The sequence below is a fragment of the Dama dama genome, chromosome 18 (assembly GCF_033118175.1).
Source record: "Dama dama isolate Ldn47 chromosome 18, ASM3311817v1, whole genome shotgun sequence".
NCBI classification, from domain to species: domain Eukaryota; kingdom Metazoa; phylum Chordata; class Mammalia; order Artiodactyla; family Cervidae; genus Dama; species Dama dama.
This window is the reverse complement of record NC_083698.1, coordinates 15,102,300-15,122,497: the sequence shown is the minus strand read 5'-3', so window position 1 is coordinate 15,122,497 and position 20,198 is coordinate 15,102,300. Positions and strand designations below refer to the sequence as shown.

General features: G+C 40.9%; 1 protein-coding gene and 1 long non-coding RNA gene across 2 annotated transcripts in view; one reads left to right on the top strand and one right to left on the bottom strand.

Annotated features, from left to right (window-relative positions):
• The first annotated feature begins 1,304 nt into the window (after nucleotides 1-1,304).
• LOC133072099 (uncharacterized) overlaps nucleotides 1,305-20,198 on the top strand; it is a 152,668-nt gene continuing 133,774 nt past the window's right edge. The window contains exon 1 of the long non-coding RNA XR_009696632.1: nucleotides 1,305-1,403. This is a non-coding gene — a long non-coding RNA (uncharacterized LOC133072099). The remainder of the gene's footprint in view (nucleotides 1,404-20,198) is intronic.
• Nucleotides 11,048-20,198, bottom strand: part of UMAD1 (UBAP1-MVB12-associated (UMA) domain containing 1) — a 311,916-nt gene continuing 302,765 nt past the window's right edge. Inside the window, exons 6-7 of the mRNA XM_061164964.1 lie at nucleotides 14,505-14,550; nucleotides 11,048-11,360 (exon numbers count right to left, since the gene is read on the bottom strand). Coding sequence (XP_061020947.1) covers nucleotides 14,538-14,550 — 13 coding nt within the window. The 3' untranslated portion in view covers nucleotides 11,048-11,360; nucleotides 14,505-14,537. The remainder of the gene's footprint in view (nucleotides 11,361-14,504; nucleotides 14,551-20,198) is intronic.

Here is a 20,198-nt window from a genome sequence, read left to right as displayed (position 1 = left end):
ATTTACGTGGCTGAGCAGGTCTCATTCCCTAATGGAGAGATCTATTACAGACTGAGCTGCCCTGTCCCCTAGGAAGGTGCGGAAGCCCCCATCACTTGTGCCATTAACAATTGGAAAAGGCACTAAAAAGTAGATCAGCATATTGGAGAGGGAAAAAACCACCACATGCCCTCAGAGAATCAGTGGGATGACTTAATAGGTCTTTCCCATCTCAAATTACAGTGATGTGGCTCGTGTGCGTGGGGACCTGAGTTGCTGGAATAATTTTCCATCATCTGGGCTGCTTTTCTGTTCCTACAGGGCCCCAGTGAAGAAATGAGAATAGGTCATGGAGAGCCATTTCTGCATTATAAATAGAAGCCTAAGTGCACGGATGCTTTAGTGTGACGGCAGAACTGAGTAGGTTAAGTTTCACATTGTGATGTCAGTGTAAATAAATACACACACATCCTCACTGAGACTCAAAACAACATCCATACTGACTGAGACCCAGGACAAAGGAAAGGGGCTTTGCCATGGTTGCCTGGTGACCGCCTCAGTGCAAGTTCAAGTAGCCTATTCTCTAACCTGGGGAAACAAGGTCCAAACACTTGCATGCTATCTTAAAATTATCTGGTCTTCAAAAACTATAAAACATTTACTGTGTAGGAAAGTTTAGGACCCATGTTTTGAACACGCCTCTGTATTTCTGCCTACAGCTGCAGTTGTATTAGCAACTGACACATTGTGAAACTCTCGATGGCCCAGATGGGCACATGCAAGCATGAGGCTGTGCCAACCTGGGTAACAACGGCCAGTGCCGGGGATGGGCACCCTTGGTCACGTGGAAACTGGGGCAGGCAGGGAAGGGCCTGTGTGACCGTGATTGCTAGAAGGAGCACAGCTGTGACCATCACAACCTCTCCCCGCCAGAGGATGACACAGATGTAGGGGGACGAAAGTGGTCACAGGGCAACGGGAGGGAGAGAGGCAGTGAGAAAGAAAGCAAAAGAATCGAGGTGGAGGGGGGAACCCACAGATGTTGGGTTCCCCGCAGGTGGAAGATACCATGGTTCCTGATAAAAATATGGTATGTGGTCAAGCAGAAGGGAAACTTGGCGTTCTGGAACACTGAAGTTTGCTACAAATAAATTCAGGGTTTGACTTCCACCCGACAGATATAGGTCAAGCCTCTTCCTGCTGTTCAGAGCAGCTGTGGCCAATGGGAGACGGAGCTGCCCAGCAGGCCAGTTTAAGCTGCTGCTAATAGATGGAAATCAACCTAACCCCATTTCCTGCCTCCCTGTCGTCCTCACTTGTGCATTCATGGCCCATGTAGGCACAGGCTGAGCTGCTGGATGGCTGTAACTGCTGGGAGACTGATGGGATAGTATCTGATGCTGGCAAATACTCTTCTTCTCCAGGTGAAATGTCTGTTTGTAAGCCCTTAAAACAAGGACGGTGTAAAAATACAGTACTATTAGCCTGAAGGCTATGCTAAATTTGTAGATTTTCCTGATCTTTCATTTCAAGGAAACCTTGGAGATGTTTAGACAGAGGTAAGTCCATGACAGAGCCTCTTTCTGAAAGGCTACAGCAGAGGTTAAATGACTTGTCTAAGGTTACTCAGGAAGGTGGAGAATCAAAGGGGTGGTCTGAGAAAAATGGGGAACATGACCAAATTAAATCTGGAGAAAGAACATTGTCACTGATACTCCTGGTTAAAGAGCTGTTGGAAGTCCCAGTTCAGTAACACACATTCCTTAATCCCAGGTGTTCAGACTCTTCACTTAAAAGGGAGTTCAGATGTTTTCCTGTGCTCATGTTTTTAACACTGTCCTACCTTTTCTTCTCAGCAAGAGTGACGGTAGATAAGCTCAGTCTGGTCATGTGACTTTAGCAGTTTACTCACTAAGGCCTATAGCCAAGTGCCTATGGAGCTGAATTAGAGAATGAATTAGAATAAACTTTGTGCTAAATGCTGTGTAGATAGCTACATATCTTTCTGCAGAATTTTATGACTTGTTTCTTTTTCTTCCCCCCCTGGATTCTGTAACTTGGAATCTTTGATTCAGATAGATTGTTGTTTTCTTTTCATCCCCTTAAGAGAACAATGAAACCTTGCCACTGCTTCTCCCACTGCTTAAGCTTTCAGAGGATATTTCTGACTGAAAGTGGTCCATGTTCTGAAATAACAGGTTCCTTCATGTTCTTTGTGTTTGAATAAACAAAATTAGGCTTGTTAAAGAATATTTGGAAAATATTTAAAAGAAAATAAAAATTACCCATAAACTTGCCAGCCAGTAACAACCACAAGAACATTTTTGTGTGTTTCTGTCTTATTTCTACACATATGCATGCTTTCCAAAATCTGTCATAAGTGTTTTCAAGGTTTTTCATATATTGCCAAGTTGCCCTCCAGAAAGATTAAATCAATTTATAAGCTGTTTTAAATGAATGATAATTTTTTAAAGTTCAAGCAGACTTTAAGTTTGCAAGTTGAGCAATGATACCTCACTGCTGTCTTTGTTTTCTTGTATCTGCTTCACTCCTAAGGTTGACTGTTTCCCTCCATGGTTGTGGCCAATATCAGTGAACTTTGTATTTGATCCCTCAGCAACACTGTGGTTTCTGGAATTGACCCCAGTGCCAGGAATGGGTCTCAATTAACACAAACCAAACTTGGAAATCCAATCTTTCTCTTGCTAGCGAATGGTTCAAAAATCAGAATATGGCATTCCTCTGATAGCAGATTTGATCCAGCTTGGTCCTAAACCGACTCAGTGATGCTAAGGAGAAGGGCTTGTATTGTATTGTTAGCGAATTTTCTCTTCTGATGAATGTGAACAAGAGAACATGTGGCCCCCCCAGTGATTTTGTTGGGTACCATCTTATCATCCTGAAAGAAGCCATCCTCTCCTTTTGGTCCCACGGGATAGTATTTCCTTATTTTTTAGGTCAGTTTTATTTGGAGTTTCCATTTCTTCAGTGAAAGTTTATCATAACCCTTTTTGTTCTATGGGTTTTTGTTGTTGTTGTTGTTTATTTCATTTTTGCCAATTCTTGTTGGGTATTCTTAGCATCTGTATTGCTGCTGTGGCAAGGACTCTACTGAGAATATAGTCTTCTTGTCTTTCTTTACATTGTGAATATATCACCAAGTTTATCACTTATAATTTATTCTTTACTTTTGTTTCATATAGGTAAGAATATAATTTAAATCTATTAAATCCGTCAGTGGTTTTTTTTATGATATATTCCATTGCTTTTACTTTTATTCATTCATTCATTAAAGAGTGTGTATATGTATGTCTGTGTGTGAATTACAAGGTGCCAGGCATTATTAGAGACAATAAGACTGTTGTGAGTCAAGAAAGACACAGTACAGTCCCTGTCCTCCCGGAGTTCACATCTTGGTGGGGCATTGGTGTATATTAGAAATTAACTGAAAGGCCACATAAATGCATGTAAGCATTCATGGATCGGTCCTATGAAGGGAAGGGCATGGTATAGGAGAGCTTTCAAAAGAGGACTAGAGTTAGGGAAGTCAGGGGAAGCTTTCCTGGGGAAGTGGTGACTGAGCTCAGAATGATAAAGAGGAATTAGGTAGTTGGGTAAGAGCATTACTGGCAGTGGAAAGAGCAGGTGAAAAGGTCCAGCTCAGGGGCAAGCACAGGAAGCCGGAAGGACTGAAAGTATGTAAACAGAGTCCACATCCTGAGAAGGGCCTGGTGCAAGATGAAGGTGGAAGGTTCAAGGGTGCGGGGTGGCGGATGCTGACCACGCAGGGCCAATAGTCCCTGTCAAGGAGTTGTGTCTCCTTCATAAGATCCGTGGGATGTCACTGAAGGTGTCATCTTTGAGAACCACATTACTTTTACCTCCAACATCCATTCTAATAACAAGTCCTAACAATTTTGTTTTCTAAACATCTCTTCAATCTTTCTACTTCAATCTACCCACTTGTGTTCATCATTTCCAAAAGTTCCCTGGTTCATTCTAGCATCACTTCTGCCTGGATTAATGGAATAGCCTCCTCAATGTTCTATTTGCACCACCTCTTGCCCCGATCCAATCCATCCCTACACTGTTATGAGATACAGACCTGACCTTGATACCCTTTGATGACGCAGAAAGCACTGAAAGAGGGTCAGTTTGTTTTTTGTTAGTTTTGTTCTTGAGAGCTTGTGGAGTGGGCAGTTCATGAATTTAATCTTGGACATGTTGAATTTTAAATACCCCTGCATGTCCTAGAGAAGAAGCCAAGTAGGAGGTGAATATTAGATAGATCTCTTCTGCCTCCCCATCTAGAGCCAGTCTCCACCCATCTCTACTCTGATGCATATCCAGAGACTCTGACCTGTGTGGGGGGAGTCAAGATTCCATGTATCCCTGGCACATGCCTCCCATGTGCTCCAGCTTCCAGTTGCATTCAGTCAAGGGGAGGTATAGGCAGAGGATTAGGAAGAAGAGTGAACGAAGGCTGAGTGTTTTGTATCGTCTACATCCTGCATCATCTCTTCCCCTTTCCCATCTCCTTCTCTTTCCACCTTGACTCCTTCGAACTCTCCTCCTTTGCTTCCTGCTTCTCCTGCTCTTCTTCCTCCCATCTCTTCCTGTTTTTGTTTTTGTTTTTTTTTTTTCTCTTTGTAATCCATTAATCACGTCCACCTCCTACTTAAAGTCTAGGCAGGAAAAGTTCCCTGAGATGCTGGAGCATAGTTTCTCTATTGTTTTCCCTAAGCCCTTTGCAAATGATCTTGTGACTACAGTCTTCTTAATTATGGTACATTTTGTTGTGCCACCTGTCTCTCTTAGCGATCTTGACCTACACTAATAAGAAAGAAATGCCTGGGCTAGAGTTAAATTTGAGTCGCTTGAGTAGACGTGGTAATTGGAGCTGTGGGTATAGATGTGAATACCTTGGGAGACAGTGTAGAGAAAGAATGAGCTCTGACGAACTCAAATGTATAACGGATTCGGAGGAGGATAATCTTACAAAGGAACCAGAGAAGTAGCAACAAAAATGGGGTGAAAAATCAGGGCACTGTATGTCATAGAAGCCAAAGGAAGCAAAGGGAAGAAAAAGAAGGTTGGTAGTCAAGATGATCAGTAGGTCCTGCAAAGTTATTGGATTTAGTGACATGTTAATACCGTTGTGAATATGTTGCATATTTTCTGTTTCCTCTGTATAATGATTTAAATTTTTTACATTAATTTATCTATAATTTAGATAAATACAGTCAAACTTGTTTTAGAATATATTTTAAGGTAAAAAATTAACTATCTTTAGCCATTCAATTCAGTTCAGTCACTCAGTTGTGTCTGACTCTTTGCGACCCCATGAATCACAGCATGCCAGGCTTCCCTGGCCATCACCAATTCCTGGAGCTTGCTCAAACTCACGTCCATAAAGTTGGTGATGCCATCCAACCATCTCATCCTCAGTCGTCCCCTTCTTCTCCTGCCTTCAATCTTTCATAGCATCAGGGTATTTTCCAATGAGTTAGTTCTTCGCATCAGGTGGCCCAAGTATTGGAGTTTCAGCTTCAACATCAGTCATTCCAATGAACACCCAGGACTGATCTCCTTTCGGATGGACTGGCTGGATCTCCTTGCAGTCCAAGGGACCTTCAAGAGTCTTCTCCAACACCACAGTTCAAAAGCATCAATTTTTCAGCATTCAGCTTTCTTTATAGTCCAATTCTCACACCCATATATGACTACTGGAAAAACCATAGCCTTGACTAGACAGACCTTTGTTGACAAAGTAATGTCTCTGCTTTTTAATATGCTGTCTAGGTTGGTCATAGCTTTTCTTCCAAGAAGCAAGTGTCTTTTAATTTTATGGCTGCAGTCACCATCTCCAGTGATTTTGGAGCAATTATTCCAACATTATTTATCTTATGCTTTCTCTATTACCATTATTTCCTCCAACATTCACTGTTTCTAAAAATACAAAATGATGTTTGAGCACTTTGTACTAGCTATTAAAGATCTTTCTATTTGTATCATAGTGGTTCAGTAGTTGTTGCTTTATCAGTGATTTTACTTATTTCTTAAATCGTTTTGAAAGTATTCATTTATTTATTTGGCTGTGCTGAGTCTCAGTCGCAGCATGCTAGACCTTTTAGTCATGGCATGAGAACTCTTAGTTGTGGCAATGGGGGGTCTAGTTCCCTGACCAAGGACTGAATCAGGGCCCCCTGCACTGGGAGCACAGAGTCTTAGCCTCTGGACCACCAGGGAAGTTCCTATCATTCATTTTAAAATGTGTCCATTAGAACAAATCTAACCTCTTAATTTTTAATTTTCAGAATTCTGTTGTCAATATTTATTTATTTATTTATTTATTTTATTATTCTATTGTCTCATTTATTCTTCCAGATAACTTTAGAACTGTTTTTATCAATTAGAAAAATACTTCCCTGGGATTTTGTTTGGGATTATTTTAATCCTATAAATTAAATTGAAAAGTTAAATCTTCATGATATTGCCTTTTAGCCAGAAACTTGATGGATGATAGACAGATGGATCCATTTATCTTGAAATCTCATTTTTGTTTTTTTTACCTCTAAGAATAGTGTAATTTTCTTCAAATAACATGCATATTTTGTGAAGGTCATTTCCAAATATTTTATGTTTACATTCTTCTTTCTGATCTTTCTCAGATATTTTTTGTTACTCTGTCTCTTCTGACTTCTTTTGGTATCAGAGTAATGTTTCTGGTAGAGAAAAATGAGAGGAAAGCAAAAGGAAAAGCACTAAACATAATTCTAATAGTCAACATCCAGATCCCAACACAGTTAACTTTTTGGTGCACTAACTAAACACTTTATAGGCTTATGTATGTGTATTTTTATGCTTCTTATGCAAATCAGATACCATATTATTCTGTAACTTCTTTTGCCTACTATACAGCTTTTCATGTCACTATATGCACTTCTGATTCATAACCCTAGACTAGATTCTGTATAGAATATAGACTAGATTCCTTTAATTGAAATGATCATTTTCTTCTATTACTTAAAAATGTTTAAAGCTATACCAAATTTTGAGTATTTTATACACATAGAATTGACCTCTGGTGTGTGGTGTTAGTAGGAGTGCAGACTCATTTTTTTATATATGAATAACCAGTTTTCTCAGCATCACTTTAAAGCTTATACCTTCTCAACTGATTTTCAGTGTCAGCTGTGACATACTTGAGAATCAGCTTACCAAAATCCACTATCCATCCCTCAATGCCCACCAGTCAAAATAAATACTTTGTTGGGATTATAAATATAATAAAATAAATCTGTGGACCAAATCTGAAAAGCAATGACAACTTTATAATATTGAATCTTCCTATCCATGAACATAGTATTTCTTTCCATTTATTTAAGTTTCCTTTAATCTTGCTCAATCTTTTTATGATTTTATATATACAGACCTTACTTGGATTTTGTTAAGTCTCTTCCTAAGTAATTAATATTTTTGATACTACTGTAAGTGGCATCTTTTAATTACATGTTCTAATTATTTGTTGCTGGTATACAGAAATGCATTTTTAAAATATTGACCTTATAAGCATCAATTTTACTTTAAAAATCTTAATTCTATTTGATATATAGATTCTGCTATACTTTCTATGTAAAAATCTTATCTCCTGCAAATGATGACTCCCTACTGTCTGCCTCTCCATCATTATAAATTGTACATAAATTTTATACTATCTGATATTTCCAATACCTAATATTTGCACGGGTGATGTTTCTTGTTGTTTTGTTGGGACTCACTCATCATGCCTTTCTTTTTTTAATTGTGGACACATATTTATGTGGGAATTATTTGAAGTCGAGATTAAAGGGAGTTCATTTAAAAAGCATTTGTGTGTGTTTCTGGCAGATGCCCATGGCTACTGCTGAAAGAGGGCCACTTTAAACTGAATTCTCAGCTTGAAGGTTTGAAGACTACTGAGGTAGACAGAGCTAGTCCAGTAAGAAAACTCACACATGAGGGCTAGCTTGTACTTAGAAACTGTCAGGAAAGATTTTTTTTCCCTTTACCAGTGCCAAATTTTAAGATAAGTAGATGCCCTTGTTGTCTGCTATGGGAACAGTTTTATTTCTAGTATACCCTTTTGAACTTTATGTAGGATTGTCTTTGAGACTGCCCTCTATTGCTGGACCTGGGCTTTGTCAAATATCATCCATATCTTTCAAGGTTGTGAACACTGGAGCTCAAGATCCTCTGATTTGTCAAAAGTCCTCAGCACAAAGGCCAGTATCAGTGCCTGGATCATCTCACTAGGACCTCACTTTGAGTTCATTTTGGCCTTACTTTACTACCAGGTCATTGATGCATTTAAAAATATATTTATATATTTTAGTCATTGTTTTTCTTTATTCTCATTGGGAAGTTTGTTAAGGGCATCTAGGTTGTTAAGCATCCTCCACCTCATTTCAGCGGTAACCTCTCATATTTTAGATCTTTTCATTTCTGATACCTGTTTCACCTCCTAAATCTCAATTTCTGATATCTTCTCTGTGGCCATCATCTCCCTCTCATTTACCACACCTTAACAATTCTTTAACTCTATGAGGACTCCCAATTCATTCACTCTCCCAAATATTTACTGTCCATTTACCTAGGTTCTCCCTCATCCATAGGGAAGTCTATGCAGGGCTGCTCTATTGCAAAATACAATATAAACAGTACCTTCTGGAGCTGTGCCATGCTGTGGTACTGATTTTGTGTTCCATCATCATAATCACTCCCTTAGACACACTCTGCATGTCCTTTTGTTTTTTCCCCTCCTATCATCTGACCATGCACAGTTATTGATTAAGTCCCTTACTTATCTGCCTACATTGTACCTGGTTCTGGAGGAAAGCAAGCAACTATGCCAACTAGTTTCCTTCAAAGTTCATGTAGTTTCACGATGTTTAGCAATCCTTCTGTATTTCTCTAATCAGTTCTCTCTACCATCTTTGAAAGCAGCTTCTCTCTGCAAATCCCAAGGCTTCCCTTTCTCAGTTGGTACCTTCCCTTATTCCACTGAGACAATGGAGTCTAACATCCTCATCCACCCACCACCAACCTCCCTGCACTTGTAATAGATTCTCAGCTTTCCCTCTTGTGACTTCAGATGAACTATCCATTTTCATATCTAAGGCCAACCTGTTCACCTGTGCACAGGATCCCGCCCTTTCTTCTTCCTCCTCCCACCACTACCTGTGAATGATTCTCTTGTCATTCTGACTTTGCTCCTGCCCTGAGAATGAACACATTCTCTCAGATTATTTTTTTCTTGAAATAAGAGACAACTTCTGGGAAGAGGAAGTTGATGTACTTTCCCATATTCTTCCAGCTAAGTAAAACTAAAAACCCTTGGACATTACATATAAAAGAAACCTAAGGAGGCTGAGAGGTAGAGAGAAGAAGGCAGATCAGCTAGGGGCTTTGAGACCTGAAGAATGACCTATGGTTAGTTTCTATGTTGGTTGGTTGTTTGCCTCAAAAATCCCAGACTTGGAGCTGAAGAAGCTGGCAACCCACAAATACCAACAGGAACAGACAAAAACAAAACAAAACAAAACAAAAAACCCTTAACCAAAGCCTGCTTTGCCTAGACAGAGAACCAGGAATGGGTCATCCTGGTGAAACAGAAAACTTTTAGAATTATCTAAACAGTTCTGGGCTTCCCAAGTGGCTCAGTGGTAAAGAATCTGCCTGCCAATGCCAGAGATACAGATGTGTGTTCGATCCCTGGGTCAGGAAAGATCCCCTGGAGGAAGGCATGGCACCCCACTCCAGTATTCTTGCCTGGAGAATCCCATGGACAGAGGAGCCTGGTGGGCTACAGTTCATCGGATGGCAAAGAGTTGGACATGGCTGAGTACACACGCATGAAAAGCTCTACTCTAACCAAAATCACAGAAAACCACTGACCCATTCCCACCCATGCCAACAGTCTTAGAGGGAAGCCTAGACTTCAGCCTCCACCACACTGTACCAAGGCACCCCAACACACCTGCCAAAGTGGTGACATAGGGTGACATAGGTGACATCCAAGAGGGATACATAGGGAGCTGGGGTTTCCCTCCCCACCAGGCATGGATGACACATGCGGTCCTCCCTTCCCTCCTCACAGAACCAGTGGAGACCACACGGAGAGCCTGGACTTCCAGCCCTACCTGGCAGTAACAAGGCCTCCCTCCCTTCCCAGATGGGGGGCTGTTCGAGAAGGCCTAGTCTAGCTTCATGGTTTTTGCCATCACCCAGCCGCGGAGAGGCACTTCTGCTCCTCCCAGCCAGGAAGGCATTGATGCAGTCCTTATGAGGAACCGGCCCTCCCACTGTGGCCTGGCGTTAGTGAGGAGCTCACTTTAAGACAGCGTGACCTTTACCTTCTAGGTCACTGTGTAACCCCAGTGCCTGGAAAAATAGGGGCTAGTTGGGTGATCTTGCTCAAATCACTCATCCCTCCTATGTCTCAATTCGTTCCTCTGTAAACTGAGAATGAAAATAATAGTACCTGCCTGTAGGTTGTTGTGTTGACTCATTTAATCCTCACATGTAAAACTCTGAGAATAGAAAGTGGCAGCCATTGCTGGTGCTCCTTGCCTTGTTGCTATTCATTCCTCACTGATTTATGTGCCTCTTAAATATAGCTTTAGACATATTTCATGAGTTTTGATTTGCATGTTTTCATTATTTTTATTTTCTAAATATTCTATGATCGCAATCATATTTCCTCCTTTATGCCCAAGAGATATATAGAAGGGTATGTTTGAATTTCCAAGTGGGTGGGAAATTTCTGCTTAAATGTTCCTAATTTATAGTTTTATTGTTCTGTGGTCAGAGCATGTCTGTGCACTTTGTGCTTTAGGAGATTTATTGATGTTTTCTTTTCAGTCTAGTCCATGATCTATTTTTAAAAAATAATTTCTTCAATTAAAATTGTTTTTCCCTTTTTCCTCATTGCAAAGGCTTTTATGCTAGGGATATATCCTATAAACATACTTTCCAACCCACCAAACTAGACAGTTAAATGAAATATTCAATAAAAGCTTCAATCATGTTGAGTTAAAATGCTTTATTCCTGTTCAATTTGCAGTAAGCACAGATTGCAGATTCCCCAGAGGGAGAGAAATGGGAGCAGGCATACTCAGCCTTCAGGTGTGATTTGTTAGTTGTTTCAGCTCCCTCTTTTCACACCCTTTTTTTTTTTCCTTGTAAAGAAGGTCTTTAATTCTAGTTGCAGAAGATGGTAATTTCCAAAAGTGGCCACAGCAGTATTTCTGGCCCCACTTTGCTGTTCCAGGACCTTGCCACTTCCCATCAAGGGGTGAAGATCCATTTCCTTCCTCTTGAACCAGGGTAGAACTTGATGACTGCCTCAACGAAAAGAAGAGAGGTGGATGTCATGTTGGGTGTTATGTTGTGGACTTCCCAGCTGGGTCATAAATGGCAGTATAGCCTCTGCCTGGCTCTCTTGTGATGCTTACCCTAGAAAGCCAGTCACCATGTTGTGAAGAAGCTCAGGCTACATGGAGGGGCTGCTCTTAGGTATTAAGGTCCCACAATAGCCACCATGTCAGCAGACATATGAGGGAATGACTTCAGGAGATCTCAGCCCCTAGTCATCCCCAGGGTCCCTGCCTGAATTGTGACCCACAGACCCAGTAAGCCTTACAAATGGTTGTTTTACCACTGGTGGTTTACAAATAGTATTTTATCACTGAGTTGTAGGACAGTTTGTTCCTCAGTTGTAGTAACCAGATCTCTACGGATGAAGTGGTCCCAGCTAATCGGAAAATTCCAGTAAGAAGTAGGGTGCTGTAATAACAAAAACATTAGGAGCTGGGAGACCTAGGTCATAGACTAGATTAACTCATCGTTGACTTTGGGACCTTGAACATAGCATGTAACCTTTCTGAGTCTTAGTATTTGACCCTTTTCAGCCCCTCCAAGTTCTACTATTGATTAATGTCTTGATATAGAACATTGTGTATTATAAAAGGTTTCATATCAGAAGTACTCTGTCTCCTGAGAGATGGCGTATCTGTATTTAATCAATGACATTCTTGATTTTGCAGTTAACTCTTACAGGGAAATCTTATTTCCCTTGTTTCCAAACTATTGGAAATAATTTTCCAAAGTATTGACAGCAGAGAATAGAATCATTTTTTATTAATGCAATCTTAGCATAAAATAAACTAGAATGCTGACTAGGCATTTGCTGCAAAAGGTGGGCTCCCCAGTCTCAGTTCGTGGAAACATATTAACCACTGCTTTGATTACCGACTTTTATATTGTCCAGTGATCTTTGCCTGCTCTTTTGGGTATTCTTTATTTGTTACAAGGTGACTTGCTGCCAGAATATGCTTACTGAGATGGTACTGTCTCTGTCTAGATTCAGCAGTTTGAAAATGTTAACTATGCCTTGCAAAGCTAAATCGGCTAGGTGATATATAAGGCTGGTTTCTTGGCAGTTGTAATTCTCTAGTAGTTTCATTGTGAAGAGGAGTCAGCTGTTATTCCACATACTACATTTTAGAAGAAGCTAAAGCAAGTGTGCACGGCATGCTTTCCAATGCACAATACTGCACAGTCCCTAGGGTGTGATGACTTGGGACAACCGCCCCAAGTCAATATCCAGGGGACCCAGCCAGGCTGGCAGCTTGTCAGTGACCCAGGAAGCACCAGCTGGGGCCCCATTACAGGCTTCCACTCCCCTCACAGAGAAAGTCTTCACTTAACTCGCTTTCCTGGATTCACCAGAATCACTGCTCACTCCCTCTATCCCCCAGCAGTCCCACATACAGAACAAAGTAGGTTAGCCTCTCATATGAATTGTATGCTCCCTGAGAAACAGTTGTTTCCCACATCTGTTTATGACAGTTGCATTTTGTTATTTTAATGATGTGGTTTCATTAAGTATTACGTAAATAGATGGAATACAAAGACAAAAAGAGTTGTTTCTATGAATAAGTCAAAAGCTTCATAAAGTGTGAGTGATATAGCTGCAGTAGATTGTGGGAAAAACACTAGAAGAATTCTGCACTCAGGTCCATTCCCCTTTCTCTGCAAGTTTTCACTCTCTTTGAAAGACACCCATATTTTAAATCTCAGTTAATATGTTATGTGCTATGCTGTGCTTAGTCACTCAGTCGTGTCCATGTAGCCCACCAGGCTCCTCTGTCCATGGCTATTCTGCATGGTGAGAATACTGGAGTGGGTTACTGTGCCCTCCTCCACGGGATCTTCCCAACCCAGGGTCGAATCCAGGTCTCCTGCATTGCAGGCAGATTCTTTACCATCTGAGTCACCAGGGAAGCCCAAGAAAACTGGAGTGGGTAGCCTATCCCTTCTCCAAGGGATCTTCTTGACCCAGAAATCGAACTGGGGTCTCCTGCAATGCAGGCAGATTCTTTACCAGCTGAGCTACCAGGGAAGCCTTAATATGTTATGGGTGTGCTTTATTCAAGAGTAATGCTCTGTGCTCAAAGACCTTGCCCCCATGTCAAAAGATTGGTCAACCAATACACACTTGTTTTCAGTTAAACAAAATATTTGTGGAAATTTCCATTTTTTGACTTGTTGCTTTAACCTACTTTTGAACAGAGCAACACAAGCTCCTAAGAAATAAGTCGGCTTGAACTGTACATGAATCCAGCTCATCTCTACTCTCTGTTTCATCACAACAAAGAGCCGTGCAGACTGCCCTTTCCTGCTGCCAGACTACAAACTGCCACTCTGTGACCTTGTTTTCACATCAAGGATCCTCTTCAGCTTTAGATGCCCACAAGCCATTTCTCCCCCACTCCCCGCACTCATTCTAGAAGAATGTGCTCTAGCCTAGCCTCCACAAACCTCACGGGGATGGTTCCCAGTAAGTTCATCTACCCTGGCCATCCTCTGCTAGTGACCTGAATCTAAAAAGACCTCTTGGTCCAGGCAGCTCCCTAGTGCAGCATCCTAGCAACACCTTCTCTTCTGTGTTTCAGCAGAAACACATAGGTGTTTACTGGGCATCAGAATTTATTGGGCACCTATCACGTGTCAGGCTTAGCACCAGGTCCTAGTTTTGCCATAGTGAATAAACTGTGTTTATGTCATGAACCATGGACATATAGTATGAGCAGAAGAACAGTAGTTAAGTCTTTTTTTTTTAATTGATAAATTGGTAAACTAATGAGGGAGAATTTCCATGGTACTTTTGACTTGGGAAATTGTTAGTTTGTCTTTAGGTATGCATTTATATATGGTACGTATTTATATGTGTTTCTGTGGAAATTAAATGGGCATGTAATACTTTAATCCAAATTTTTCTCTAAGAGGGTCAGAGAGTAGATATTTTTGGCTTTGTGTCATAGGATCTCTGTGACAACTACTAAGCTAAGTAAGCTCTTACAGTGCAAAAACAGTTATAGATAATACATAAGTGGATGGCAGTGGCTGGGTTCCCATACAATTTTATTTCCAAAAACAGGCCGGAGCTCTAGTTTGCTGACCCCTAGAATCTATCAAAATACCTTACTGCTTCTCCTAGTAGCAATTAAACTTCCTCAAGCTTCTTCCCTAAAGAAAAAAGAAAAAAAAGTCAAAATTCCACATCACTGCAAGCAATTGTCTTGTACTTACCGTTTCTACATCCCTACCTCTCATTTACCCCCAATGCCAGACTATCTGACCTCTGTGCTCACTGCCCTCTGAAATGGCTCTTATCAGAGTCACCAGCAGTCTCTGTGTTGCTAAATACCTCAGAGACTCCAGTCCTCTCTTTCTTACTCACTCTCGCCACAGCTTACAACATAGCCAGCCACTCCCTGCTCCTGGAAACACTCTCCACTCTTAGCTTCTGAAACCTCACGGGATGGATTTTCCTTGTATGGCAGTAGCCACTCTTTCTGCCATCAATCTTCTCTTGACAATCTCTAAATGGTGAAGTTACTCAGGGTTCCATCTTTGGTTCTGTTCTTCTCTCCTTTGGGGACCTCATCCACTTTTTAGCTTTAAATGACTTGCTGAAAACTCCCACCTTTATTTCTTCTGCCCAGATCTTCCCCCTACCTACCCTTTTCCTGCCTCACACATCTAGTTGCCCACTTGACATTTCAAGTCTCTCAGGTGTCTAAAACAGAAAGTGCTGAATAAATATGACTGAATAAATAAATGAATTTACCTGGTTGCCCAACAGAAACCAGAGTCTTATCAATAGCCCCTCCCTTTTGCTCACCTCATGCATGACCGAAATGTAAGCCTTCTCTTTCCTAACCATCTCCTGGATCTTTCCTGGCTCTCCATGCCTAATTCCCAGGCAAGTACAGCTGCATCTGTTGCTGAAATATTGAAATATCAATTCTCCCATACTGGTTGCAAAGAGCTGCTAATCTAAGCTCCAGTTGTGTTGGCCTCACCTCTGGTGCCAGCTGCCTATCCAGCCTGGCCTAGCGGAGAGATGTCTGAAGACCCTTGTTTTTGATCAGTCGCTCCATCGTGTCCAACTCTTTGTGACCCTATGAACTGCAGCATGCCAGTCTTCCCTGTCCTTCATTATCTCCCATGGTTTTCTCAAACTCATGTCCATTGAGTTGATGATGCCATCCAACCATCTCATCTCCTGTCATCCCCTTCTCCTCCTGCCTTCAATCTTTTCCAGCATCAGGGTCTTTTCCAAGGAGTCGGCTCTTCCCATCAGGTGGCCAAAGTGTTGGAGGTTCGGCATCAGTCCTTCCAGTGAATATTCAGGATTGATTTCCTTTAGGGTTTACTGGTTTGATTTCCTTGCTGACCGAAGGACTCTCAAGAGTCTTCTCCAGCACCACAGCTCGAAAACATCAATTCCGTAGACACTGCTCAAGGCTAAAGCTACCAACCATCCTGATGAATTAATGCTCATGCAAAACTGATTTTAAAGATTTCAATATTACCCTTACCTAATACACTGTCACTAAAATATTCTAGCACTAGGAAATCATCTTTCACCCAGTTCATTGGAAAAGCCATCTAACTGAGCTCCCTACCTTCTCCTCCTGCCTCCTCAAGACTCTGCACAGCAGTCAGAATGATTTATCTAAAATACAAGTTGACTGCATCTCTCCTCTACTTAAAACCTTTAAACCTGGATTGCTTTTGCTCTGTTACTAGGTCATGTCCGACTCTTTGCAACCCCATGGACTGCAGCATGCCAGGCTTCCCTGTCCTTCCCTATCTCCTGGAGTTTACTCAAACTCATAGATAGCCATCAAGATAAAACCCCAACTCCCTAATAAAGTTCACCAGGCCCTTCATGATCTGACCTTTTCATCCTTCAGATCTCACCTCCTCGGAGACGTCCTCTTGGAAACCATGTTAAGTAGGCTCTTTCTCTTACTGTTGCAGCCGTTTGTTTTCTTCATTGCATCGATGGCAATTTGACATTATGTTGATTTTTAAAAGTCTGTTTCCCCTACTAAAGTATCAGCTCCTGAGGGCAGATGCCATGTGTGTCTTATGCTCTGGTAGACCCCTTGCCCGTGTATATTTGTGAAGCTGATAAATCTGGTCCCCTGAATCTCTTCTAGCTTTGTCTCTTGCCCCTTTCTCCCTTGTAATCTATGATTTAGCTGTATGCAGCCAGCAAATATTCAAGTGTCATTTGATCACAAACTATTCTCAGTTCCTTAAATATTCCAGGCTACCCTTTGCTTGGAAGACTTTGGACCCTGGTGTCCTTTCCCCTGAACTCCTGCTTGACTTCCAGGAATCAACACTGTCATTACACCCTCCCCTTCGGGACATTTTGCCTGTTAATCCCTCCAGATCAGAACCCTCAATACTATCATTTAAATGCCTGTTTCCCTTTCTGCTTTCCTCACTAGATGGTAAGCCTGTAGAAGGCAAGAACCATTTGTCATTTTTCATAGTTGCATCTAAGACAACTTGCTTAGTGCCTGGCAAACATTTAGCAGGCCAATTCAGCCCTAAAGCAGACACTCAAAGTCCTGAGAGGGAGTCAGTGAACTTATACCCATTTGGGTGTTGATATACTATTTGTAAGTGGGATATCTTCCCCCAGTAGTAAAGGGTTTTGTTTGTTTTTCCTAAGAATGAATTTTCCCTTAGTGAAAATTTTCCTTAGTGCTTCTGTGATAGGCAGTGACTTCACCTGGAACTCACTGTTTGGCTTTATGGGAAGAAAGTGGTTCTTAGTGGGAAGTACAAAATATAGGTTACTAAAAAGATCTCTAGTGAGACTGGATTTTGTAATGTCTTAGAGGACACCAGAAGATAGCAGTTACCCTTCTTTGAAATAATTTTTTTGTGTGTTCATCCTGAATTCATGTAATTCAGTTAAAAAAAGAATCTCTTTCCTCTGCTTGTTAATGGTGGTTTTATGGTTTCATTCTGCTGGGCACATAAATATGTTATAATATAAACAAGCCAATGGTGTAATGAATCATTGCAGTCTTATTGTGCGTATGTTTTTACTACAAATCTTGGGGAAAAAAGCTACTCATGCTTTGCATTTTTAAATTATGCTAATGTGATTAGTCATTATGATCCTACTTACTCTTCATGATGGATGAATGATGTCTAAGAATCCGATGTACTTGTGAGGGACCTGATTAGTGCTCGAAACCCAATCAAGAAGCTGATGATAGATTCACATAACACATTAAAAAGTTACTTAGGACAGAGGAGTTGATCGTTGCTTATATAAGATTGTATAGAGGAATAAAACAAGTGTAAATTGTCCTAACATACATTTTTTAAATTAAAAAAAAATTTTATGAAGTATATTTGATTTTCAGTGTTCAGCTATACAGCGAAGTACTTCAGATACACACACACACACATATTCTTTTTCAGAATTTTCCACTCTAGTTTATTACAAGATATTGAATTTAGTTCCTTGTTCTATACACTAGGCCCTTGTTGCTTATCTGTTTTATATATAGTAGTGTATATCTATTAATCTGAAACTAATTTATCCCCTTGCCTTTGCCCTTTGGTAGCTGTAAGTTCTAATGTACATTTTTATTCTTCCATGAAAATATCAGTTGCTGCCATAACCTTTGAATATATTTTGCCAGGATATGTCCAGACCACTTTTTTTTTTTTTTTGCAATCAAAGTGTGAAAATGACAGAGTAAGCTACTGTTATTATTTAGTAGGAAAATTCACACATTCACATCTGTAAACAGGTGTTCGCAAAGCCCAGACTTCAAAATAATTCACCCATTCTTGCATTTTGATGTTGCAATCAAGCAAAATGAAAAACAGAAGAGACACATTTTGGTTGATTATTATCCTGCCAAATCAGATTGTTTCTGTTATTGTCTTACACAAATATGAAGCTCAGAGGGCAAAGTGGGAAGCAGGGAGAAAATATGGATGTATGTGAGGAGAGAGAAAGGGTGGGGTTAGAATTTTAAATGAGTCCAGTAAATTGAAGACTTGCTTAACACTCTCAGAAATAAAAGTCAGTAGAAAAAGAAGTAGTTTAGAAAAGAAGCACTTTACATTCAGTTTTTTAAAAGACTATTTTAGAAGTAGAACCCTCTTTGCAGAAGAAATCTTACGAAGAATCACACAAATATATAAAATAGATAGGAAGAATATTTTTAGTAAACATTGTATTAGTTCAAATTTATCACATTTTTTCGAATTCACTGAAAAAACAAGACTGTTTTGATAATACCTAAAATTAAAATTAGGGGATAAGTAAAAATTATCATCTTACATGAGCTTCAGCAACAAATTTATTTCTGTGATTTCTTCTTGCGTATCATCAAGGTTCTTCCTGATCACAATTCTAAACTGTGGGAAATAGAGTTCTTAAACAAGTTACCTGGTGATCTCAGGTCGTCATTCCATTTCTGTAACAAGAAGGAGCTTCATTTGTCCTCACCAAGAGATTTAACCTGAGGAGGCCATGAAGCATGTTGTTGGCCTCTATTGGGTTATCATTTTGTATGTGACACTTGAATGTGCCTATTTTTCAAAATTTTTCAAAATATTGTTTTATACATATGGTTAAAAATTAAAATTCCAATGGAATGTTCGTTGACCCCTTGAATCTCCTCAGGGCTTCCCTGGTATCTCAGACAGTAAAGAATCCGCCTGCAATGCAGGAGACCTGGGTTTGATCCCTGAGTTGGGAAGATCCCCTGGAGGAGGGCATGGCAACCCACTCCACTATTCTTGCTTGGAGAATTCCATGGACAGAGGAGCCTGACGGGCTAGTCCATGGAGTTGCAAAGAGTTGGACACGACTGAGAGTTTCCTCAAGGACATAGAAGGGTGAGACAGTGTGAGGACACTTCTGGCTGACCCTCTCTGAGTTGGAGACGTCTCCACTCTACAAGGAGGATTTTAACAACAGATTTGCTGGCCTCACCGCACCCTCCCCCCACCCCCACCCCTGTGTCACCCTGCTACAGGCATAAATGCTGTATTCTTTTTCCAGTATTTTCTATCTCAGTCAATGGCATCACCATTTTAGGAGCTGAGGCCCCTTCAACTTTCCCTCCTCCTCATCCCTAACCTTTAATACCTCATGAAAGTCTATTCATACCATCTCCAAAGTGTCTGTGAAATCCATCCTCTCATCTCCTGGCTCTTCTACTGCAATGACCTCAAGACTTGAGCTTTACCCTCCCTCTCACAGCCAGAGAGATCCGGTCACCCCCCTGGTTCAAAGTTAGTAATGCTATCTTTCTCTTACCTGGTTGAGACCAAGCCCCTCAGCATAGTACAGAAGGCCCTCCACTGTCTGACCCCACATTCTCCAACCTCACAGGCCCTGAACTCATCACCTAGATGCACCTTATTCTCTGCATCTGTTTTCTTTGTGCCCAGAGAGCTCTTATTAGTCATCCTTCAGGTTCCAATCCAAACATTACCCCTTTCCAAAGCATATCTTGAGGCTTCCCAGGTGGCTCAGTGGTAAAGAATCTGCTTGCAAATGCAGGAGTTTCAGGAGATGTGGGTTTGATCCCTGGTTCGGGAAGATCCCCTGGAGTAGGAATGGCAAGCCACTCCAGTATTCTTGCCTGGAAAATTCCAATGGCAGAGGATCCTGGTAGGCTACAGTGCATGGGGTCACAAAGAGTCAGACATGACTAGCGACTGAGCGCACACAAAACATTTCTTGATTTCTTCAGGCAAAGCAAATTCCGTTTCCTTTACACTACTCATGCTCGAGGCATTTGCTCCATCTTCTTTTATTGGGATTATCTGTT